We start from the raw sequence: 26,207 nt of genomic DNA on the forward strand, positions 1-26,207 counted from the left end.
CCTTTCTCTAGGGACATGACCATGGCCTCCCTTTCAACTGGGTGAGCCAATTATGAATTAATTTAGGTCTAGTGACTGGGTAAGTGTTTGTGAATTATCACTTTAGCAGATTCTTTCATGTTTCTGCCAACAGACTTAGATATGTATGCATTTTAAATTATCATTGGGATTGGCATCTTCCCCTGTCATCTTTGTCCTATGGACACCAGCCAAAACAGAGCTCTTTAAGGATACAAGTGCATATGCTCATCAATGGATTGCTTAATGACTTAGTGAAGGAAAGAGTTTGTTTTAAAAGCTTTGAATACATTTATTCATAAGTTGCACAAAAGCTTTTAGCACATGTTACCAATTATGACTAAAGAATTTAATAGATTCAGCATTACATTTTTAATTTATAGTTCACAGATACTAAATGTACTGTTTTTGTTACCTGGTTTTCTTTATTCAGATATCATCAAATTGAGTGGACGAAAGAGGACATAGTCAATAGAAGACTTTTTCAAAATTTGTTTGATTATTTAGAAAAAGACAATGACGTTTTTACAGTTGTTTTTACGTGGAGTCACTTTGCTCTTGAGATGAAGAATCAGCCTTAAAACGTGTTTTATTTTATTGCAGAAGGGCATTCACAGGTGGCCCGGCATTTTTCTTTTGTGATTTGTGCATCACACCCTACTTTTCTGACCAAATAGTCACAATTCGTTACCTTATCCACCTTCATGCAGGAATTGGCTAAAATGAAATAAAAAGTAAATTAAATGCTGCTTCTTGGATTAAAGTATTAGTTATCCAAAACTATATTACCTTAGGAAAAATCCATTTATTCTTTATATATTCTACTAGGGGCCTGGTGCACAAAATTCTTGCACTGGGGTTGGGGGGGTGCCCTCAGCCCAACCTGCCCCTTCTCACATACTGGGAGCCCTCAAGGGGATGTCCTACTGATGGCTTAGGCCTACTCCCTGTTGGGAGAGGACCTAAGCCACAGTCTGGCCTCCCTCTGTGGGAGGCAATTGGGCTGATCAGGGGAAGGCACCAGCCCCATCACCCCGATGCTGCAGCCACTGCCAGTCACCACAGCCACCAAGGTGTTTTCATCAACACGGACTCCAGTCCCTTCACCAAGAAAAAATGACAACTTTCTTTAGGCATTTTCAAGATGTGTCTTTCATAGGATATGCATTTCTTTCTTTCTTTTTTTTATTATCCTCACCTGAGGATATGTTTCCATTGACTTTTAGAGAATGTAGAAGAGAAAGGGAAAGACAGAGAGAAACATCAAAGCGAGAGGAACACTTTGATTGGTTGCATCCTGCATGAGCCCTGATCTGGGCCCCGGCCAGGGAGGAGCCTGCAACCTAGGTACATGCCCTTGATCAGAATCGAACCCAGACCCTGCTGTCGGCAGGCCGAGGCATTATCCACTGAGTCAAACCGACTAGGGCAGGATATGACATTTCTTAGCCCTCCTGCAGTGGACCTTTGTTTTTTTCTCCAGAAGTGTGGTGGAAAAACCCTAGATCACTTTTTGGATTCTTATTACCCAAGTTACTAAGAATATTACCAGTGGCATACAGGAAGCTTAGCCAATGTGCCGTCAGAAAAGGTGTTTCCTCTATAGTTCACACCAATCACGGGCTGGGCCCTGCCCAGGCCTAAAGCCTCTGGCTGAAGCTTTAGGCCTGGGCAGGGGCCCTCGAGCTCCCTCTGATCACTGGCTCCGCCCCTGCCCAGGCCTGCCCAGGCCGAAAGCCTCTTGAGCAGGAGTGGACCCCCAGCTCCCTGCGATCAGGAGCGGACCCCCAGCTCCCTGTGATCATCACAGGTTCCGCTCCTGCCCAGGCCAAAAGCAGACCCCCAGCTCCCTGCGATCCATCGCAGGGGGTCTGCTCCTGCCCAGGCCAAAAGCAGACCCTCAGCTCCCTGCGATTGATTGCAGGGGGTCCGCTCCTGCCCAGGCCTTACCTCACAGTGACCTGGGTGCCAGGATGTTCCTGGGACACAGGTGCTGGGCGCCTATGTATGCAAATTAACCGCCATCTTTTTTGGGTTAATTTGCATAGTCACTCTGATTGCTATGGGCGTAGCGAAGATACGGTCAATTTACATGTTTGTCTATTATTAGGTAAGATTATTCAAAGCTCACCACACACATGGGAGGTAATAATCTTAAACTGCTTAATCAATATACCTGATGTAGCAGATAGAGAGTTCACACACCCAGAACTTCATGAAATCAAATAAATTTCACTACCATGTTCCAACAAGGTGCATAGTAATAGAAATAAAATAATTACCAATATATTTCAGGTGCTACTTATTTAGCCCTGTGGGTATGAGTGCTGCCATATCTACTTGTGCAATGAATAGATTGTACAAAGGGGCAAGGGCAGCAAATGGAAGACAAATCCCACTCAGACCTCATTTACCAAGCCATGAAAATGATTAGTATCCTATACTAGCAGTAGCTCTGGCGTGCATACAATTATATGTGTATGTAGTGTCTGGGGATTCCTAGAAGACTGGCAGGAACATTCAATGCATGTGCTTAAAGTGCTTTTGTAGGTGCCTGCTTCCCAGGAAATGCAGCTGTGAGGAAGGAAGCAAGTGATATAGTTGGCAGAATATGTGAGTGTATGCTAGTGTGTGAGTGTGACTGTGTGTGTGTGCGTAGGGGTGGCCATACTGAGGAGAACAACATCAAGTTTCCCTTTATTTTAGTCCCAGGCTTTTATTTAGGAGCAACAGCAAATCAAGCCTGAGCCTCTCTGAGGTTGTATAGAGAGCTTTGATACTTTTGCCTTTCACCACCCTAACTGAGAACTGACTACCAGAAGGGCTTAAAGGGCAATTTCATCTCCACATTGGCATAGTTTATTTTGCTTTGCATGACTACTTCAAAGTCTAAATTTAGTATCACCACTCTCAAGTGGCAGCTGAATGTACCACTTTGATTTTTAGCTCTCTTTTTTAAAAAATATTTTTTTATTGATTTCAGAGAGAGGAAAGGAGAGGGTGAGAGAGAAGCATCAATTATGAGAGGGAATCATTGATTAGCTGCCTCCTGCACGCCCCTCATTGGGGATCAAGCCTGGAACCTGGGCGTATGCCCTGACCGGGAATTGAACCATGACCTCCTGGTTCATGGGTCAATGCTCAATCACTGAGCTACACCAGCTGGGCTTTAGCTCCATTTTTATTGCTAAGATCAAAATGATTGAAGTAGGAAAGTGGGGAGGGGCGGGCAGAAATAGAATGAGGTCATTCATATATCAGGGCAGATTCTGAGACTGTTATACTCAGCAAGGCCATGCCCATGTAGACATCACCACATAAAGATGCAGAATGAATAGTACTTACTGCAAAGCCCATTATCACAATGATGAGGACAGTCTTCACATGGCCTTCCTCTTTTATATGGGGTCCTGATGGTATTCCGCACGTTCCCGCTGGCGATGGAATAGTTGAAGGACAAAATCAGTGACAACATGAAGAAATATAGGATTGTGCCATGAGAGAAGAATACATAGCAAGAGTCACATGTCAGCAAAGGGAAAGATTTATGAAGGTTGGGTCCACAAAGACAATTTCAAGGTAAATTGGTAGGATTTAAATATATGCAGAAAAAAGGAGATGGGGTTCCACCGTCTTCACAGTGGACCAAAGGTATGCCATCAGAAGACAAGTTTGTAGCAAGGTTCCTAAGTGTTTTTGGATCTGCCATCTCACAGAGTATTTCTTACTTCTTTACTGGATGAATTTTTATTTCATTGAGATTCTAATAGGTGGCATGAGCTATGCTAAGCACTTAAAATAGCTTATCATGTTTAATCCTCAGAAAAACACTGTAAGAAATGTATTGCTATTGTCTCTTTATAGATAAGGAAGAAGGAGCTCCAAGTTGTTAAGTTATTGGTGAACTGAAGGTCACACAACTAGTAAGTGACAGAGCCAACATTTGTCCTTGAACCTTGTGGACCACAGAGCCCATTCTTTCTGCACTTTGCTACCAATATCCCCATGGCTCTTTCATCCCTTAGAATGCACTGCTTGGCCTTTCCAGTCTTTTCCAATTTTCTCCTTTCTTCAAAACCACCCTCAAAGCTCTCCATGAAGCTACCTTACAACCTCAGATTAATGAAAGGGATTGGATTAGAGTTCAAGGTGCAGGCCATTTGGCCTACCATATGCCAAAAGTGGCCCTTTGGGCTGTACTTACGCAGGACAATAATGGCAAACATAGAAATACTGAAATTTGTTGTGAGGACAGTGGGCTATTGCACAGCCAAGTTGGTGGGAAGTGGCCCAAACGAGCTGTAAGAGAAAAGTTTTAAATAGTCATTTTAATTAAATTCATGCTGCTCACATTGTATGGCTTGTTTCTTAATTGCTTATTAGACGTTATCAATGAAGAAAATTTTAAAAACTGAAAAATGTTGGCTTCAGATTTTTTAAATTTATAAACTTGATGATTACTCTTTTAAAATATCTCTTCCTGCTATGGGGCTTCATTTAACATCAAACGAGCTTTATATATGCATGATACCTTTGTTATAACAGTGATTCACACTCAAATTCATAAATATATGGACAATGGGATGCTGGGCAATAAGGGGATAGTCACCTAAGGGCAATTTGATTTTTGCAGGAAAAAAGAAGAAACTTTATTGATTTGGTGTGTGTGTGTGTGTGTGTGTGTGTGTGTGTGTGTGTGTATGTATGTGTGTGTGTGTATGCAGATAATCTTAGGGGCCCAATATATATAATACAAATATACTTATTTAACAACTAAAAATAACTTGCATATATGAGTTAATTTTTTATTATTTTTCCCTTCAGTGTTTCATCCTGTGATAGTTTAGAGAAAATAGCTTGAGACTTGTTCAAAGTGTTGCTTAAATATAATTAAGGTCATTCATCACTTTATTCTCAGAGCTGTCATTTAAAAAATCCATTGTGGTAAATCGGAATCACAATAAGCAGATGAATTTCGTGGGTATCCAAGAGATAATGGGTTGATGTACATTAATTGGTAGCACATAGTTTGTAAAGTAGGGAAGCTTTTACACTCACATATAGGTTGCATAGCTAAGATGTATGCTTAGTATCTCCAGAATAAACGCAGAAAAAATAATTCTGGGAGGGTGGACAAAAAACATTAAACTTTTGTCATTTCATTTTTACCTGGGTGTAATGGGCAGTTTCAGCGTTTGCTCGGGTACTTCCAAATCCATATTTGAAATCTTTAACTTCATCGTAAAGATATTGGATTGCATATGACCATGATTTGGGACTACTGGACTTGTAAAAATTCTCTCCACAGCCAGTGACTAAAATTTAGAAAAGACAATGAAACAATAGTTAAACCAGTAGTTGCAAATAATTCTCATCGAAAACTATTAGACTATTATATTTTAGTTTTGTGATCAATATCACCTTCCAAATCTTTCACTGACTGATTGGAGAAATCTAATTTCAATTTCCAAAGCTCAGTTCTGTGAATTGGAATCACTCCCTCCCACACCCCCACATATGAATAGCTTTATAAAAACATATAAATAATGATTCATTTTGAAGCTGATTGTGTAGGTTAACACAGTCACAGATACCATTTTAGCAACACTAGTAAATGAATTAACAAACAACAAGTATTTATCATTATCTGTTATGCCTTCAGTGTATGCATATAGGGGACATGATTTTGACCTTCTGCTCTTTAGCTAGAGAATTAAGAGGAGCACGTGTGAAGCAGACAGTAAATAGATCAGACATAAGATGGTATATCCCATGGGAAAATGAAATCAAAGCCATGAATGCAAGAGTGGTGATGAGGAGGCCCATCAGATTTTAGCAAACAGGTGTAAGACAGGTTTGGGTATGGTGGGCTTGCAGAGTGAAGCAAACTGAGGACCTCAGAAGTAAGGTAGAGAGTTAATTCTTCATTAACATAATTTACATTTATGCCCTGGAAAGTTATATTAAAAGAAATAATTATTTTCACCAGGAATTTGTGGTCTTGTAACTTTGACTACAATGTAGTAAGTGAGAGGGTTTCAGGAATAAACTTGGCATGTGACTAAATAAGAATGATGAGTATCTAAATGAACTCAAGTTCAGAAAAAAAACATTAAAAACAATGTTTTTTTGTTGTCTCTTCCTCCTTCCCCCATAGCTTTTGCCTTGGATCTCTAACTTAGAGTCAATTTCCTTTTTTTTTTTTTTTTTTTTTCTTGGAGTAGCAGGAGTAATGAGATTTTAGGGCAAGAGTTAAAAAAAAAAAAAGAAAGAAAAGAAAAGAAAGGAAGCAAAAGGAAGCAAGGTTTGTGTGTGAGAGGATAGGTCCTGACATTAAAACCAAGAGACAAAATCTACATCACCATTCCCAAGCTGCCATAGTTCACTACTTCGATGAATTTTAACTTAATTTTTGTTTTTTATTGATTGGGGAAGAGTGACTTACAGTCGATTTGTCGTTCAGATGAAGGACTGTGATACAAATTACACTTGTTTGCCCACTTTGCAGCATTCCTCGCAACTACATCATTCCACGTCTTGACATAAATGACAAACATTTGAACATAAAAATCTGATGTTTTCATGAGACAATCATGATGTATACGATCACATTTAAAACAAATGCTTATATGATGAATTGTTTTCTAGTATTTCTTATTGTTCTACCTAAAGATACATTTCTTGCTTTTCTAAATCACTTAATTACAAGGAAGCATCTTACCATATGGGATCACAGATTAAATATTTTAGGGAAAAAATATTTTAAACCCAATTAAGTGGATAAGCACAACTTGGGGCTATGGATATTTAATTAGAAATGAGAACTAAGTATGTGCTCTTTTCTTCAAAATGTCTGTTGCCTTTGCTTCAGTCTTCATATACATTAATATATTGCCAGATGCTATAGCAAGCATTAATAAGTTTGTGCTGTACTAAATAAAATATAACAGTGTGAAGGACAAAATATGTGGAAAAATAAATGTCTAACCTTATCTCATATGTAAAAAAGGAAAGATACAGGAAAATAAATCCAAATAAGAATTGAGTATTGTCATAATTCAGATAAGTTAAACCAAAATTGCTATACATTACTTTCTAGAGAGAGGGGGGAAAAGTTCCAATCTAAGATGAAGAGGTGTTCAGAATAGAGCAGACAGCCTGTATCTTTGAGAAGGTAATGTCAATTAGCTAATATGGTCAGGAGGTATTTGTCCTGTACATTGGGCACAACATACTTCCTCAGAAATAAAGCTAAACATACGTGTCAGTAGAAAAATTCCTTCCTATAGCTTAGATTTAGCAACAACTTTCATAGTGTCTTAGAAATGACATGAACCAAAAAGATAATGGGTTCTATTTCTCATTTATTATAGGACTCTCTTCCAAAAAATACACATTTTATCTGTAATGGAAGTATATGTTCAGTACCTCCTAAGACAGCTAATTGCTAAATAGATTTTTTTTTTAATCTCTTGAGATATATACAGTATAACTTCCAAATACCTATGATTTGTTAATTCTAGCTCAGGTGTTTGAGGAAATTCAGAACAAATTTAATTCATCATATGATAACACTTTAAATCCTTGAATGGGGAAGAGAAACAGTAACTACTTTTTATTGAACATCTCATATGTTAATGGCATTTTATTTACAATAGCATTTCTATACTGATGCTCAGAAAGGTTAGCAAAGTTTAATGATCATTTCCACTAATAGCCAAGAAAGCTGAGGCTCCCTCAGATTAAGTACGGTAATTAGCCTAGAGTCAGTGATCCTATTCTCCTGGGATAGTATTTAGTCTAAATATCTCAGATTGCCTCACCTTTCAGTTCCCAGGCTCCCCACCATGCTAATCAGCACCTTCCATGTAAGCTCTCTTTACTAATGTATTGCCTAAATCCATACACATTCCATAACATATGACCTGACCATAGGTGAAGAGCAGTGTTACCCTCTTAACTAGTTTATTAATATTAATAGTAGGAAGAAAGCAAAGGGAAGGTCAGACATCATAGGCATGGTCAACTGGGCAGCTTAACCAGGAAGCTGCAACTTTACACTCCCAAGGGAGCCAGCGGTCCATTCCCTGCAAATCACTGGGGGGAAGGAAGCAGTGAAGTTGGGGTGATGTAGGGAAGGTACTAACTTGGGGAAAAGATAATTGGCTAAAAAGGCGGAGACACTGCAAACCTGTGAAATCCTGAAGGGTTGATTGGTTAAGCTCCTGGTTATAATCCCCAGACAAAGAATTCTCTCTTTCTTGTTCCTCTTGCTTGTTTGCCCTTGTGCTCTTGCTCCCTTGCTTTCTCTTGCTCCTTGACCATCACTCACCTGGGCACCCCTAAAGCCATGTAGATTTAGCAGCTGCATGGCCCATGGCCATACGGACCCTACAGGCAATGGACCACAGCTGGGAACACAAGCTGACCTAGCCAGATGCAAGACTGCACTGGACTGTGCTTTAATATGGTGCAGAAACTCTAGTTTCTAACAGTGGCTTAAATTCTAGCTCTGATGAAGACAAGGCTGGACTTTTTCCATGGTGAGATGAAGGGAAATGGGACCTTGGAAACCCAGGGGTTTAATTCCATGCAAGTAAATATCACTCATTTTCCTGTACGCGTCTCAGAAAATTCCTTTTCTCATGACATCACAAGAATTCCCTTTTCACCAGTAACAGAGGTGGGACACAGAGGGTACCCCACCAATAACAGAAAGAATATAATTTTTAGACCTATATAGCATATTTTATTATATAGGTTAGTTTTCATTTGTTGTTTAGCATCTAATTACTCAAGTAATATAATTTACAAGGTTTATTTCACTGCCCATTAATTATACTTTCATCCTATATTGGGAGAGTCAATATGTTTTCCAATTCAAATGCAGTGTTAACTACCAACCAATATGGTAACTTTTCTAGGGAAATAAAGAGATCAGAGTATTTTACATGTATGTCATAGTTTAATATTCATTGTTAAGTGGTTAGATGCTAATTGATAACAATCTATCAATCAGACAGGACTTACCATTTTAAGCATGTTGCTGGCACTGGGACTTGCCATCCTTCTAAGGTCATTGTGCTTATTAATAATCTCCATTTGGGTTGATGGAAGTTGAGTCATTAAAGATAAAACTGAGGTATTTGACTTTAAAATGAAGCAAAAAGTAAGAACAATGTTACAATATTGAAAATCAAGATAACAAAACAACTGATTTATTTCAACATGGAAGTTAAAAAAATGTTGAGTTTTGTGTTTTTCAACTTTACCATCAAACTCACCCAGAGGGCTTGTTAACATACAGGGCTCCATCCTGCAGAGTTGTTGTTTTTTTTAAAAATATTTTTTTTATTGATTTCAGAGAGGAAGGGAGAGGGAGAAAGAGATAGGAATATCAATATTGAGAGGAAATCATCAATCAGCCTCCTCCTGCATGCCCCCACTGGGCATCAAGCCCACAACCCAGGCATGTGCCCTTGATTGGAATCAGACCTGGGACCCTTCAGTCCGCAGGCCAACACTCTATGCATTGAGCCAAACCAGCTATGACCACCCCTCACAGTTTTTGATTCAGGAAGATTAGGTGGGGCCAACAAGTTCTCAGGGACCATGCTTTGGTAGTCTAAGTCACAGAATTTTTGTGGGAACTTGAAAGTGTCCTTTTGAATATCAACATTTTTTTGCCTTTAACAATAGATTAATTTGATCCATAAGACCTGCTTTGTGGGGCGCAGCTACAGTGTTTGGACAGGTTTAAGCCTTGGACTGATGAGAGGGCACAGTCCTCTCGTGGCCAAGTGCAAGTCCCAGCTTGGAGGGCAGAGCCCTCCCAGCACAATTATAGCCAACAGCTGTAGTTGTAAGCTTGAACTTGTGATCCGAACATGTGGCCCCAATGCCTAAGTGATATAGGCTGCAAGTAAACTAAGTTTGATCAGGTGCATGTAATTGAGTGGGATCGAAACCCACGAGAATGTTGTAAACATCTTGACCACGCCCTTACTTTCTACCACTTACTTTCTACCTGTGAACTATAGGTAGGCTTGGCTGCCCCTGCCCAAACATCCCTGTATTACAACCTTCATAAATTCCACACCTTAACTGAATCCGCAAAACCCCATGAGGTCCAGTGCCTATGAGCAAACAAATTACCAAAATTTTACCTGTACTATCTTCCACTTCTAGTTTTCCACTTTATCTGTATCTTATTTTTTTATTTTCTTCTTATTTTCTCCTTAGGAAATTTAAAAATGCTTTAATAGCATTGTCCCATGTTTTACATCCAGCTATTACCAAACCTCGGCTCCTCACCTTACTTTTACTTTCAGCTTTTACTTTTATTTTTCTACTTTTTTCTTTCTGCACGCGCCTTACTGGAGCCTCCTTTCACCTCACAATTGTAGTTCCCCCGAACTCAGGCCCTGTTTGGGCGCCACTTGTGCCGCGCCAGCACAGCCAAGGGTGAACCTGAGTGGGGGCGATGAAAGGATTGAGAAAAGATAGACAAGAGAAGGAAAGCTGGGACTCGTTTGGACACTGCTTCCCTGATGGGGACCCAGCAGTGCCGACGCCCACAAGCCGTGTCTTTATTTTATAGCCGATGCCACGAGGCAAAGTAAGGGCGTGGTCAAGATGTTTACGACATTCTCGTGGGTTTCGATCCTACTCAATTACATGCACCTGATCAAGCTTTGTTTACTTGCAGCCTATATCACTTAGGCATGTGGGGCCACGTGTTCGGACCACAGGTTCAAGCTTACAACTACAGCTGTTGGCTATAATTGTGCTGGGAGGGGTCCACCCTCCAAGCTGGAACTTGCGCGTGGCCATGAGAGGACTGTGACTTCTCATCAGTCCAAGGCTTGAACCTGTCCAAACACTGTAGCCGCACCCCATACTTATACATGACCTTATCTGGTAACATGAAAGAATTTAAAGCCATATCAGCAGCCTAATTAGTATTAGAAAGTTCCAATAGAACAAAACAACAGTACCTGGAATGCTGCAAAACCAGAATTTGAGCTAAATGATATCCAGCAAAAATATTTACTCACACTTCAGAAAATGTGAGGATATATATATATGTGTATGTGTATATATATATATATATATATATATATATATATATATATATATATATATATATACACATACACACAATAGAGGCCCAGTGCATGAAAATTCATGCACTGGAGGGGGTGTCCCTCAGACCGGCCTGCCCCCTCTCACAGTCCAGGAGCCCTCAGGGATGGGAGGTGACCTGGCGCAAGCTTGGCCTGCCCTGGTTACCTGAGCCTCGGGCTGGCCCTGGGTGGCTGGGAAGCTGCCATCTGAGGCTTGCCTGTGCCTCGGGCCAGCCCTGGGCAGCTGGAGGGCTGAAGGAACTGGGGGGCTCTGGAGGCAGGTGTGTGGAGCGGCAGGGCCTGCCTCAGAGTGGGCCTGGCCTTGCTGTACACCTGCTGCCCCAGTGGGGATGAGGGGACTGGGTGCTGCCATCTTGTGGCTGTGGGCACTGCCATATTTGAGGGCATGGCAGTCAGTTAGCATATTCCCTCCTTATTGGCTGTGGCCACTGCCATCTTTGCAATGGTGAGAGGGTCAATTAGCATATTCCCTTTTTATTAGATAGAATTACGCTTTGATTGGTTGAACAGACGACCAGATGACTGGTCACTTAGCATATTAGGCTTTTATTATATAGGATATATATTAGAGGCCCGGTACAGGAATTTGTGGAATTCATGCACAGGTGGGGTCCCTCGGCCTGGCCAGCAATCGGGGCCAATTGGGGCCAGCCAGTCAGCAGTGGGGAGGGACTGCAGGAGGTTGGCTGGCTTTGGGAGGTTGCCTGTGGGAATGCACTGACCACCTCCTGCGTTGAGCATCTGCCCCCTGGTGGTCAGTGCGCATCATAGCGACTGGTCAATTGGTTGTTTGGTCGACCAGTCGTAACGGTCGCTTAGGCTTTTATATATATAGACTAGAGGCCCAGTGCACAATTAAATCATGCGGATAGGGTCCCTAGGCCTAGCCTGCTGCAATCAGGGCCATCTTCTGCTTGTTCGCCAGTCCTCAGGCTGAACGCCACCTCCACCGCCAGGCTGTCAGGCCGTTGGGATCACCAGCTCATCCCTGGCTGCTTCAGGGCTCAGGCTTGCGGGAAAGCGGGCGCTGGAGACTTCACCTCCATGCACGTGTGCTGGGCTGGCTGCTTATGGAATGTAACGCCTGCTTGGGGCCCCTGCTAGGGGCCATCACCGCTGCTGCTGCCGCTGCCACTGCTACTGGGGCTTGAGGTGCTAACGGAAGCCGCAGGGCATGCCTGCGACCTACCCATCCTGGCCTGAGTGGCCTTGAGTGGGCAGCGCGTTCCATCAGCAGCTGGCCCGGAGCACATGCATAGCGACCGGTTGATTGGTTGTTTGGTCGACCAGTCATTAACAGTAGAAAAATTACAGTTATGAAGTAACAACAAAAATAATTTTATGGTTGGGGGTCACCACAACATGAGGAACTGTATTAAATGGTCGCGGCATTAAAAAGCTTGAGAACCACTGGTCTAGTAGCTTAGCTTGCTGCTGGGGTCAGGGTGATTGGGACTGAGCAAGATGGAATGGACACACCCTGGAGCCTTCCCATGGTCTCTCCCCAGCTGGCCAAACTCCTACATCCCTCCCCAGCTTGATCGTGCACCAGTGGGGTCCCTCGGCCTAGCCTCCACCATCTTGCAATCTGGGATCCTTTGGGGGATGTCAGAGAGCCAGTTTTGACCCGATCCCATAGACCAGGCCAAGGGACCCTATTGGTGCATGAATTCTTGCAGCGGGCCTCTAGTATCTCAATAAAGCTGGAACAACACCAAACAAGACATCTGTGTTGAATTCCCTGTCTAGACTCTGAGTGAAAAAGCTCTCTTATTTTCACCCATTAATAAAACTGAGATTCAGAAAGGTTAGCTGAATTATGTAAGGATCTCTTTTTTCATTGTATCCTAAAGCCGATTACTTTAAATTTGGAAGTGCAAGTTCCAAATTTAACAGACAACATATCCCTTGTGCTTATAGGCTCTATTTTAATAATGAGAGCAACATATGAGAGCTACCATCATTTCTTTAGAAAATAGCTTCCACATTAAGCATTTCGCTATTAGTACACTCATGTGTCTTTCTTTCTTTTTGGATCTATTGATAATCTTTTTAACCCACTGGTTGCTTACTGAAACCCTTAACTTAGACATCACCTGGCACTCACCTTCTCATATGCACTAGTATTGCCTTTCCAATTACAACATTACCAAACTCAGCAGTAAAAACAGTGATTTATGGTTTCAAGTGCTGTGTGGACAGTGAGAGCTGAGTGTCAAAAAAAAAAATACCTTTAAATATATAGCTCCCACCTTTGGAAAAAGAAGCCAAAGCAATGAATAACTGAGATTCTTGGAGGGTGCAATGGATTTTCTGGAAGTCAACACACTGTGAGTAGTAAGTAGCTGATTCATTGCAATCAATCCTGGTGATGCTCATACAAAGATCACGTTTTCTTTCTTTGCATCTTTTAATATGTAAAATAATTTTAATTTTTACACTTCGTGGAAGTACCATTAAAGAATTCAGTTCTCAAAGCAATGCATTGTGGTAAGATTTATTATCCCCACTGAAAATTGAAATAAAAAAACAAGGTTCAGGGATATTCTAGAGCAGATAAACCACTCCTTAATAGGCATTGCTCAGAATAAATGGCTACATTGACTAAAACTGTATGCCATTTTACAGAGTAGGACCCTGAAAATTAAATATGTTAAAATTCTCCCATCTAAACTTATAAAATCATGTGAGCCAAAAACCCAGAACTTGAACCAAATTCTCTGACACTAAGTAAATCTTAGGGTCTTTCTAAGTCGACAAACTGGCCCTAAAATGCACTGCTAAAACTAAGGAAATAGCGCTTCTAAACTTTAGAGTAGGAAACAACATTTCCAATCTTTAAACTTCTTCCCATGTGTTGATACCAATCACTCCGTGGTTGGTGACTGTACTAAGAAAGCTTTGTAGGCATATAACTCGATGGAACTTTTTACTTATCTTCTTTTGAGAAATATGAAAGTTGCATTATTCTTTTTGGTTTCCTCAAATAACTTTCTAGTCTGTAAAAAGATTCAGTTCTTTAGAAGTAAAACACTATCCCTTTAAATAAATACAAAGTCAAATTGCAAGAATCACTCAGCTTCAAGGGTATGTTCTACCTTCCTTTTTCCTGCTTGATCTTATAGTCCACATGCCAAGACTTCTCTCCCAAAGAGGATAAGAGGAAGTGGAACCTTATAAGCCAAACTTTGTGCTGCTTGATTGAATTTCCCCACTTAGTAAGGAGAGGGATATGGCTTTCTCCTCTCAAAGTTTGTATCTTTCTCCTGCTCACGTTACACTTGCTTCTCAACCTACTGCACTCTGTCCTCTGTCCTCACCACCCCACTGAACTGGCATTTGCCAAGATCATCACAACCTCATCGGTGGTAAATATAATGGAAACTTCTTATCCTTTACCTACCTGTCTAGGTGGCACTGGGAAATGTTGCATACAACCTTCTTGAATCACTTTCCCCTTGGCTTTGTGATGCTCCTATTTCTTCTCTTTCTTCTCACCCTCCATCCTTTTCAGCTTCCCTTTCTCTGGTTCACCCTTCAAGCTTGGTATTCTTCACAATTCTTTTCCTTTTCACTTTACAGTTTCTGCACTTTTGTGGTTTCTTTCCATCCCCACTTTTGTAGTTTCGATGCCACGTGTATGCCAATGATCCCTAAACCTCTTATCTCCAGCTCAGATCCTATTCACGCCTCCCCTGAAACCTACCTGCCCCAGAGGAATTCATCCTTGGCTTCTCTCAGAGCCTGCTTACCATCAGGTGCTTCCCATTCCAGTGTATGGCATCACCAATCTCCCAGCGATACAGACCAGATGTTGCCACCTTCTCCTCACATTCCATGTCTAACCCATGTCTAAGTCCTGTGGCTTCTAACATAGATTGGAAAAGTAGCCACATCGTGTTTTGGAATTAGATCCTCATTCTCAGAACTAAGTAGAGGCCACTATCATAGTTTATCACCTACATTACTGAACAAGTTCCCAACTAGTTTCTCTGCCTGCAGTCTTGCCCCCTGCCATGTGATGGAGTGATCTTTCTGAAATGCAAATCTCTCTATCACCCTCTATTCAGACACTCCCTGATTGCACTTAAAATTTGTTATAAGTCCAATGGGACCTGGCCTGCTCTTACTACTCCAGCCTCATCCCCTATTGCATCTCTTGTAACCGCACCAAAAAATATTGTCTCTTACCTCTTCATACTCCAAACTGGCTTATGCCCAAATTCCCATTATCTGTTGCACTTCAAGTAGATGCAACCTTCTCAAATTCTTTCCCTTCTCTACCTCTATCTTCTCTCATTATTGGTCTAAATCCTACTAATTATATTACCACAAGGACTAAATGAGATGAAAAAGACAAAATGCTTAGAATTTTTTTAAAATAGCAAATGTTCAGTAATAACATTCTTCAGAACCCCATTTTAACCTTCACTGTGCACTTACCATACTTTTCAAGTTATCTGTTGACTCATAAATCCTCTATTACTCTGAGGTGTTATGTGGGCAGTCCTATGCTAATCTAACTTATTGCGATATTCCCAGCATCTGGCACCATGACTTGTATAGTAGACACTAAATAAGTGGTTGATGAATTGAACAAAATTAAAATGTTGTTAAGCTAACCTTAGGAAGCCAAAATGATAGTTTCATATTTGTTTAGGACATTGTAATATCAAATATATTTTGAGGGTCTAGAAACTAAGTCTCCAAGCAGTTGTTAAACCCTTCTACTGAACAAGCTGCTCATGATAAAAATGAATTCCTTAATTGCTGGCCCACTGTCTTATTGCTCAGTAGTGTTAATGAGTAAAAAAAGTTACTGATTTCTGTAAAAATACACATTAGTGAGAACCGAGGTTTTTGTCCCCATCCCAGGAAGATTTGCAATGTTGTTGATGTCACATTCACCATGAACTATGGGTAAGATACTCTTCTTAATAGAGTTTAAAATCTACCTTGTAAGTGAAATTCTTACCATGCTGGCCGCTTGTTGCAGCAGTACCATGAAGCAAATGCCCACCAGCATCATTGTCTCTGAGAAAAAAATGAAGCATTTATGAGTACATAAAATAGCTTACTTTATGAAAAAACATGATAATTTTAAGGAACGGACTAGTATAGCTTTCTGTAGATTGAAACTTTCCATAAGAATAAATTTTCTTGGTCATATGGAATAAAAATCAGTGTCATCCTTTATCTGCAAATATAGGCTTTATTCTTGTGTTACTCATTCCTAGATTGGAAACCAGAAACATAGTAGCAATGTTTCTTAATACTTTAGAAAGACAAGAATTTGAGACCTAACCAAAGGAAAAGAGTAAAACTTCAATCTGTAATGATTCATATCACTGATGAGTGTCTCCAATGGAAAGGAAGTTAGTTTAAAATCCTGTGTGGGTGTTTTTAATTTTTTCTCTAGGTCATAACCTTTAATACATCACTGAAAAAGTAAGTCACAAATGTGCAAGGTTATACACCAAAGTAATAATAGTAAATACCTCTAAAAAGTGATGGATGTGTAGTTACAATTTTACTTTTAGTTCCTATAATTTTCTCCTATCATTATTATGATTATTAAACAATTGCCAAGTGTTACTTTTATAATAATTCCCTCTTTTATATTAAAAGTTTATTTTTGAAATACCTTTTGTTTCTATTAAATCTTGTTCTACATCTTCATTATGACCATCAACTATGAAAATTGGCTATCACTGCCCCATTAGGGCTCCTGTCTGCAAAATTGGACAGCCTGCCTCCCTCAACTTATTTACCATGGGCTTTTGAGTATCCTGAGCACCCTAGTGGCTTTGTCCTGAATGTACTCCAGTTTATCTACAACCTCATTACAAAGTGGTATGCCAACTATAAACAGAATATTGAGCCATATTTTGGTTTATTTGGTGCATTAGACCAAGGCAATGCTAGGAAAGTATTTTAAATAAATCCTAATAATTAATACACTCCCATTTACTAGTGGCAATGTTGATAATAAAATTAAAGGCTATAAAAGATTTTTCTCCCAAGGATACCTCTTATCATTAAATAATACAGCAAGCGTTTTACCTGAGATAAGCAGAGGGAGGGATAAGATGTTCCTAAGTCCAAAGGGAGATGAGCATATTTTGATCTTTAGCATGGCAGTATATATAGGAACACAGATCACTCTTCTTTCCTGATTGGTTAACTCTAAATTATGCAGGAATGAAATATGTTATACTGAAAATGTCCTCAAAGATCTTATCACCTGCTTCAGTATTAAATAAGCCCATCATTTAATTCTACAGAGGAACTAAGTTGATTGCTGTTCTCTATAATTAGTTTAATAATGTTGGTAATGATGGGTTAGGGAAGGACTAAGCTTTACTACAAGGTCTGGAGAGTGTAGCACTATTTAGCTAGGTAGTGATTTGTATTTTTGTTCTCAATAGCCTTCCATGGAATTGCTCATAATTAGCTTTCGGTAAATTGCCTTTATGTAGTCTAAGAATTATATAATACATATTACAACATCCAACACTATCTTCCATTATTAAAATTAGTTATACTCTCTAATAGGAGATTTAATTAACAGAAAATTAATTTACCTAATTTTCATTATCAAATGCCACAATATCAAAATAAAATGTTCAAATAATTTTTAGAAGTATAATGTCATCATTTAGTAAAATATCTTCCAAATATACCAAAAAGAAAAAAAATAGCCTTATAAAATAATAAATTTGTTCTAATGACTGTTAATTCCTCATGCTTTCTGATTGTGCTAATATAATTGGAAAAGTAGCCACATAGTGTTTTAGGGGGTGGGCTTTAGAGCTAGCCACCCTTGTTCATAGCCCAGCTTCACCACTCACTAACTGAGAAAACTTAATCATCCTCTTTAATCCTCAATTTCCTCATTTGTAAAATGGGTAATATTAATAACCATGAAATGTTGAAATTATTATTAAATAACTTAATTCATTTAAAACACCCAGTGCTTGCAATGTTATAAGCACTTAATGATTGTTATCATTATATTTTGCTAATTTTTAAATTAATTTGCTAATAACACTGGACAAAGCAAGATACTATGGAGAATATAAAGATGTGAATGTGGAAGTGTTGTAAGTGGCGGGAATGGCACCTGGTATCTGACCAGTGGGGTCAGACTGGACCTTGGTTCTTGAGTTCTGGCTAGGAAAGAATTCAGAGCCAAGACTCCAACTATAAGAGAACATTTATTAGGTAAATTACAGGTAGTAATTTGTAGAAAGAATGGGCTTAGGAAACAGGTTATAAGTATAAAGGAAGGGCCCTTAAAGCTTGGGAGTGAAGTGGGTAATGGTAATGCACCTGGGGCAGGGGTGAGAGTGGGAAAGGAGAGCGAAGGGAAGGGAAAAGCCTGGGTGTGCTCCCAGGAGAGGGAGAGTGCACTGGATCCTTTGTCTTGAGGGTTTTAAGGGTGAAGATTTCAGGGGAGGTCACAGGGGAAAATAATTCAGCAGCTTTCCCGGTGTATACTTTCAGGGTCTAGTTCTCTACTGATTGATTGGTAGGCACCAGGGCAGGTGTCATTATTCAATGTTGTTAATCCTGAAGTCAGCCATGTCTGTTTTGTTGCTTTTCTGGGCCTGGAGCAGAAATACAACTGAGGCCTAGATATTATCTCTAGGGAGGAAAGGTCAGGGGGTCCTAAACCTGTGACCAGTGAGTGATATGCTAGGGGAGGAAGGGTCACCCTGGGGGCAAGGTCCCACCCTACAATCAATCTTCCTTTGGTAGGTACCCAAGGCTTTCCTTCCTGGTGAATTTATGAATCTGGCCCATCATCCTTGCTCTGCTCAGGTCTTAACTGCCTACCACAGAAGGAGTGATAGCAATAGGGCAGCACAGATGTTTCTCCTTTATATCCCCCTTTTTAATCAATAGATTAGACATCCATACTTGAACAAAAATAGCATTATGGGTATTGGGGGGGGGGGGGCTAATACTTTACTCCAACAGTCCTGTGAGGAATTTCACCTACCAGTGCAGCTGGCAAGATACCAATAAATCTCCGTATCAGCTGTGACACATAATATAAATGAAGCCACTTCAAAATGGAGTCGGAGCTGCCATCTCAGGGGAACTGCCATGCACATTTCATTCCTCAAACCCTCAAAATGTTAAAAGTGGGTGAAATAACGTTTGGACTGGGTTAAGGGAGCATTGTACTCCAAACAACTATTTGCAAAGCTAAGAGGAAAGCAGACATTTTGACTACCAGACTGAAAAGTGTAGACATTCTTTAGAATTAGGATTGCTATGTTAGGTTATCTGCATCTACAGAAATCCCTTCCTTCAATCCATGTAATTATCCCTCTTCCTTCTCTCATGAATGCCCCTTGACTCCACCTCCTACTTGGAACCCTATTTGGTTTCTGTCTGAATCAGTGCTTCCCCAGTAGTTACTCCTTTTAATTTCAAACACTTGTTGCCTCTCACTTTGGCCTTTTATTTTTAGGTTAATAGCTGGGGAAAGAGTGAAGCAGGGAAACTTCCTAGACCACTCTTGCAACTGTCAGGCAAAAAAAATCAGGGACTTTATGTCCAACATGACACTGGAAAGTTTGCAGAAGTCCAGCCTAGCTGAAGGGAGACTCCAGCATTCCCCTGGAGAAAGTGATGCTACAGCTCAGGTTTATAGTTTGCCCTTTGCCTGCCAAATGTGGCCTGCTTTCTTTTTTATTTTTGTAATTGTCTTTTTCTTTTACTTTTTTTTTTAACTTTTTTTTATTGTTTAAAGTATTACAAATAGTAGTACATATGTCTCCTTTTTTTTTCCCCCCATTGACCTTCCCCCGGTCTCCCCTACTCCCTGGCACATGCCCTCAACCCCTCCATCCCCATGCCCTCAAACCCCCCCCCCCCCCCCCCCCCCCCCCCCCCCGCTTCCCCAGTGTCTTGTGTCCATTGGTTATGTGGCCTGCTTTCTTACTGTGCTCCCTATTTAAGGGAGCTTCTTCACACAAGAACATGCACAAGGAACCTGCAGCAGAGTGGAAGGTGTAGATTTAAGAACTGGTACCTTCCAAGCATGAACAGGCTGTTGAACCACAGAGGGAAGGCAGGGGAGGGTGGATGGGAAGAGATCAACCAATGAACTTGTATGCATATATGCATAACCCTTGGACACAGACAATGGGGTGGTGAAAGCCTGGGGGAGGAGAGGCAGATGGGAGCAGGCTGGAAGAAGTTAATGGGGGGAAAAGAAGGACCTATGTCAGTGATGGCGAACCTATGACACGCGTGTCAGCACTGACACGTGTAGCCATTTCTGATGACACGTGGCCGCATGCCGAGGATGAAACATTTGCTGCTCCTGAGGGTGAAACATTTGAGACTAGAGTCTTGGAGTTAGTTTTTTCCTCAAAGTGACACACTACCCGAGTTATGCTCAGTTTTTTGGCGAAGTTTGACACACCAAGCTCAAAAGGTTGCCCATCACTGACCTATGTAATACTTTCAACAATCAAGATTAAAAGAAAAACAAAAAGAACTGGTGCCTTGAAGTTGTGTATGGACCTGGTAGGGACATTTCCAGGTGTGGCACTCCCAGAGGTTTATGGGTAGACTATCTGAAGAGCACAATCCCTTTAACACCTACTGAAATTCTTAACTCCTGTTTCCCAGTATCTACCCTACCCTCAGGCTAGAACTTCCACCTTAGAACTCCAGGTCCTGGAGGGGAGAAGTGGGTTTCTCCAGCCACATCCTGCCCAGCTCTGGTAGCTAGGCTGTCACACACAGTTATCCTTTTCCCTTGTAGAATAGATTGTTTCTGTTTGATAAGTCAACCCTGTACAGGATTTCCCTGAGGGAAGGGTGGCACCAGGACAGTTTTTCTATCAACTCCACTGGGACCAAATTGCTATGAGCCTAAAAGGAATAATTTTCTTTCTTTTTAAAAAATCTTTATTGTTGAAAGTATTACATAGGTCCTCCTTTGTCCCCCATTAACCTCTTCCAGCCTGCTCCCATCCTCCCCCCACCACCACCCCATTGTCTGTGTCCACAAGTTATGCATATATGCATACAGGTTCATTGGTTGATCTCTTCCCACCCACCGTCTCCTGCCTTCCCTCTGAGGTTCACAAGTCTGTTCATGGAGATTGTTATGCTGAGCAAAATAAGCCAGTCAGAAAAAGGTAAGTACCACATGATCTCACTCATATGTGGAATCTAATGAACCAAATACACTGATGATCAAAAATGGACCCAGAGCTATAGAAGTACAAGATGTTTTATGTAATCCCCAAGGTAACCACAAAACAAAAACCAATAGGATATCCACAGAAGAAAAAAAAAAAAAAAATGGGCTGGGGGGAGTAGAAAATAACCAATCTACAAAGACAGGCAGAAACAGAGGGGAAATAAAAATAAAACAAAAACATTGGAAATACAAAATAATCAGAAAGCAATTAATAAGATGCCATTAATAAGTTCATAGATACAAATAATTACTCTAAATGTAAATGGATTGCATTCACCAATCAAAAGGCACAGAGTGGCTAGTTCGATAAAAACAAGAATCAACTATATGCTGCCACAAGAGAACCATTCAGAGTTAAGGATGCACATAGACTCATCTGTGGGTGAAGGGTTGAAAAAAGATATTCCATGCAAGTAGAAATCAAAAGAAAGCAGGGGTAGCATTAAGCCAAAAATAGTAAGAAGAGAAAAAGGAGTTTATTATACACTGAGTGGCTAGATTATTATGATCTCTGAACACATAATTATCTGGCCACTCAGTATATATATATATTAGAGGCCCAGTGCATGAATCCGTGCATGGGTGGGGTTGAGCCAGCCTGGCCAGGCAAAGGGGACATGGGCGGTTGGCTGGCCTGCCTGCTGGTCGAACTCCTGGTCAAGGGGACAATTTGCATATTAGCCTTTTATTATATAGGATATACACTGAGTGGCCAGATTATTATGCATTCAGAGATCTAATAATCTGGCCACTCAGTGTATAACTAGAGGTGTGGTGCACGATATTCATGCACGGGTAGGGGCTGAGCCAGCCTGGCCAGGGCCAAGGCCTGACCGGCAATCAGGGCCAATCAGGGCCTTTCAGCTGCCAACAGGGCCCTTCCTTCCCTGGTTGCCTGCTGCCTGCCGCCTGCTGGGGCCTTCTTTTGTTCCACGTCGTCCCCTGGTGGTCAGCACACATCATAGCAAGCGATCAAACTCCAGGTCTCCCAGTCGAATACCTAGGGGGCAATTTGCATAATAGCCTTTTATATTATAAATAATAAAGGAATTAACCCCATGAAGAAGATATAATGCCGAAACCAGTTTGGCTCAGTGGATAGAGCGTAGGTCTGCGGACTGGAAGGTCCCAGGTTCGATTCCGGTCAAGGGCATGTACATTGGTTGCGGGCACGTCCCCCGGTAGGGGGTGTGCAGGAGGCAGCTGATCGATGTCTCTCTCTCATCGATGTTTCTAGCTCTCTATCCCTCTCCCTTCTTTTCTGTGAAAAATCAATAAAATATATTTTTAAAAAAAGAAAAAAAAAAGAAGATATAATAAGGAAATTATATAGCTCTGGGTCTATTTTTGATCATTAAACCTCCCAACATGGAAAACCAGGAGCAGATGATTTCACTGGTGAATTCAACCAAACATTTAAAGGAGAATTAATGCCAATCCTTCTCAAAATCTTCCAAAAAAGTTGAAGAGGAAACATTTCCAAACTCATTCTACAAGGTCAGCATTATCATAATATCAAATTCAGAAAATTGCACTAAAGAAAGAAAAGAAAACTCTAGACTAATATCCCTGATGAACATAGATGTAAAAATTTCTAACAAAATATTAGAAAATTGAATTCAAAAACTTATTAAAAGAATTATACACCATGACCAAGTGGAATTTATCCCTGGGATGCAAGAATGTTTCTACATAAGCAAATCAATAAATGTGATACACTACATTAATATAATGAAAAAATAAAATCACATGATCCTCTCAACAAATACAGAAAGAACATTTGACAAAGTACAACATCCCTTCATAATAAAAAACCTAAAGAGTTGGGTATAGAAAGAGCATATCTCAGCACAACAAAGACCACATACAACAAATATATAGCTATTATACTCATGCAGAAAAATTAGAAGCTTGTGTTCTAAGATCAAGAATAAGACAGGGTGACCACACTCTCCCCTCTTATTCAACATAGTGCGGGAAATACTAGCTAGAGGAATCAGGCAAGATAAATAAAAGGCATCCAAATCAGAAAGGAAGAAGTAAAATCATTGCTATTTCTGGAAATACATCTTAAATATTGAAAATCCCAAAGATTCTAATAAAAACAGTTGGATCTTATTAATGAATTCAGGAAAGTTGTAGGATATGAAATCAATAGAAGAAATCAGTTGTATTTCTATGATCAAACATGAAACATCAAAATGATATAAAACTGTCCCATTTAAAATAGCATCAAATATGATAAAATACCCAGGAATAAATTTAACAAACAAAAGATCTGTACAATAAAAACTACAAAATTGAAGACACAAATGGAAAGACACTCTGTGTTCACGGATTGAAAGAGTTATTACTGTTAAAATGTTCATGCAACCCAAAGCCAGCTATAGATTCAATGCAATCCCTATCAGAATCCTAATGACGTTTTTCTCCCAAATAGAAAAAGCAATCCTAAAACTTGTATGAAACCACAAAAGACCCTGAATAGCTAAAGCAATAACGAAGTAGAAAAACATGGCCCAAGAGATAGTTGGACAGTCTAGTATTAGGAATTTACAGCAGTGTCTCAACATCAGATCAAGACATCAGGTAAATGAAGTTGAACATGCAACTACCATGATGCAGGTAGGAAAGCACAATTCAGGGAGGTAGCATAGCATGAAATGAAAACGAAGGGATACAATTTAAAAAAAGAAAAGAAAAATAGAAAAACACAGTCAGAGGCATCACAGTTTCCCATTTTAAATTATACTACAAAGCTACTGTAATTAAAACAGTATGGTACTGGCATAAAATAGACATATAGACCAATGGAAAAGAATAGAAAGGCCGGAATTAATCCATTCAACATATACATTCAACTAATATTTGACAAGAGGGCCAAGAGCGCCAATGGAGAAAGGATAGTTTTTGTAACAAATAGGGTTGGAAAAAGTGGATAACCACACACACAGAAATGAAATTGGAGCCTTATCTTACACTACTCACAATAATTAATTCAAAATGGATCAATGACTTGAACATAAGACTTGAAATTACAAAATTCCTAGGAGAAAACATAGGAACAAAGCTCCTTTACATTGGTGCTGGCTAAAATCACCAACAGCACAAAAGCACAAAAGAAAAATTCAACAAGCAAGATTATATCAAACTTAAAAGTTTTGCACTGCAAAAGAAACAAACTTTCATGAAAACACAACCTATGGAATTGAAAAAAAATTTGCAAACCATGTATTTCATAAGGGTTAATATACTAAGTTGATAAATAACCCATATAACCTAATAACAAAAAATCCCAAACAATCCAATTAGAAATTGGACAGAGAAGCTAAATCGACATTGTCCTAAAGAAGACATCCATGTGGTCAACAGGTACATGAAAAGGTGCTCAACTTTGCTAATCACCAGGAAAATGAAATCAAAAGGACAGTGTGATATCTGGGCTCTCACTTGTTAGAATAGCTATCACCAAAAAGACAAAAAATAACAAGTGTTGGTGAAGATGTGCTACACTGTGGGTGGGATTGCAAACTGGTTTTGCCACTATGGAGACCAGTATGGAGGTTTCTCAAAACATTGGAAATAGAACTACCACACAATCCAGGAAACCCACTTCTGGGTATACATTGAAACAAAATGAAAACAGGTCATTGAAGAGATATATGGACTCCCATGTTTACTGCAGCATTGTTGACAACAGCCAAGACATGTTCATCAATAGATGAGTGGGTAAAAAAGATGGGTATATATGTCCAGTGGAATACTACTCAGTCAAAGAGAAAACCCTGTAATTTGCAACAACATGTATGGACCTTGAAGGCATTATGCTAAGTGAGATAAGTCAGGCAGAGAAAGACAAATTCTGTGTGATATCTCTTATATGTGGATCTAAATAAAACTGAATCTGAAAAAACAAAGAGTGGGATGATAGTTATCAGGGACTGAGGAATGGGGAATGGAAGAGATGTTATTTAAGAATATCTACTTTCAACTAGTAGGTAAATAAGTCCTGAAGAACTAATACACAGTGCAGTGACTCTAGACAACAAAACTGTATTATACACATTAAACTAAGCTAAGAGACTAAATCTTAATTGTTTCCATTACTAGAAGGAATAATTAAGGGTCTCAACAAAGGTGTTAGCTAAATTTACAATGACAATCACATTGCAATATAAATGTGTCAAATATGTTGTATATTTTAATCTTACATAATGTTATGTGGCAGTTATATCTCAATTTTAAAAAATAAATTGGTTGAGAATGGCAAAATGTGATTTTTAAAAAAGAAGAAATGTTCTTAAAAGTATATGGGAGATTGGACACATAATAAAATTATAGCTTATTAAGAAGACAAATTGTGTACTTAAATGCCTTGTGTGATAGTTTGAAGTAAAGAGGACACTTGGCCCATCTTTGCTTTTCCTATATTCTAAATCAGTAAAGCTTATTAAATAAAATTATATTGTATATATCTACCTGAAAATCTGATACATTTGGCCTAGATTTCTTTCCTTATATCTTTAATATTGCAAGATGTTTGCATGCACTTACTAGTTCTTACCAAACCTGTCTGACGTGGTTAGACATGAGATAATTTGGGGCTAATAGGCCTATAAAAATATATAGATCGATAGATGTTTAAGGTAAGCAAAATGCTATAACCATAACTATTGTTAAAAGGAACTCATTTTCATTTTAAGAGTTTGTTGCTCAGCAGTTTGCATAATTTCATTTCCCATCCAGAATATCAATTTTACATACTCACAAAAAATAGTTGGTGGACCCATTGACATAGAAATAGACTGTGT

At 39.7% G+C, this 26,207-nt stretch overlaps 1 protein-coding gene across 1 annotated transcript; it reads right to left on the reverse strand.

Annotated features, from left to right (window-relative positions):
- Positions 1 to 299: 299 nt before the first annotated feature.
- Positions 300 to 17,291, reverse strand: LOC114226952 (cysteine-rich secretory protein 3-like). Its single transcript, XM_028127888.2, has 8 exons — positions 17,229 to 17,291; positions 16,141 to 16,199; positions 9,049 to 9,168; positions 6,464 to 6,554; positions 5,188 to 5,333; positions 4,223 to 4,317; positions 3,364 to 3,452; positions 300 to 735 (listed from the first exon to the last, which is right to left on the reverse strand). Exons 2-8 carry the CDS (start codon positions 16,192 to 16,194, stop codon positions 608 to 610), a joined length of 723 nt encoding a protein of 240 aa, XP_027983689.2. The 5' UTR covers positions 16,195 to 16,199; positions 17,229 to 17,291; the 3' UTR covers positions 300 to 607.
- Between the last annotated feature and the right edge of the window lie 8,916 nt (positions 17,292 to 26,207).

This window comes from Eptesicus fuscus, chromosome 10 (genome assembly GCF_027574615.1).
Source record: "Eptesicus fuscus isolate TK198812 chromosome 10, DD_ASM_mEF_20220401, whole genome shotgun sequence".
Lineage (NCBI taxonomy): Eukaryota > Metazoa > Chordata > Mammalia > Chiroptera > Vespertilionidae > Eptesicus > Eptesicus fuscus.

Coding starts and splice junctions, on each gene's coding strand:
- LOC114226952 (XM_028127888.2), bottom strand. CDS start 16,194: ATGATGCTGGTGGGCATTTGCTTCATGGTACTGCTGCAACAAGCGGCC. Junction 5,334..6,463: donor ATCTGAACGACAAATCGACT/GTAAGTCACTCT, acceptor TCTAAATTTTAG/TCACTGGCTGTGGAGAGAAT. Junction 3,453..4,222: donor GTTTGCCATTATTGTCCTGC/GTAAGTACAGCC, acceptor TTCCATCGCCAG/CGGGAACGTGCGGAATACCA.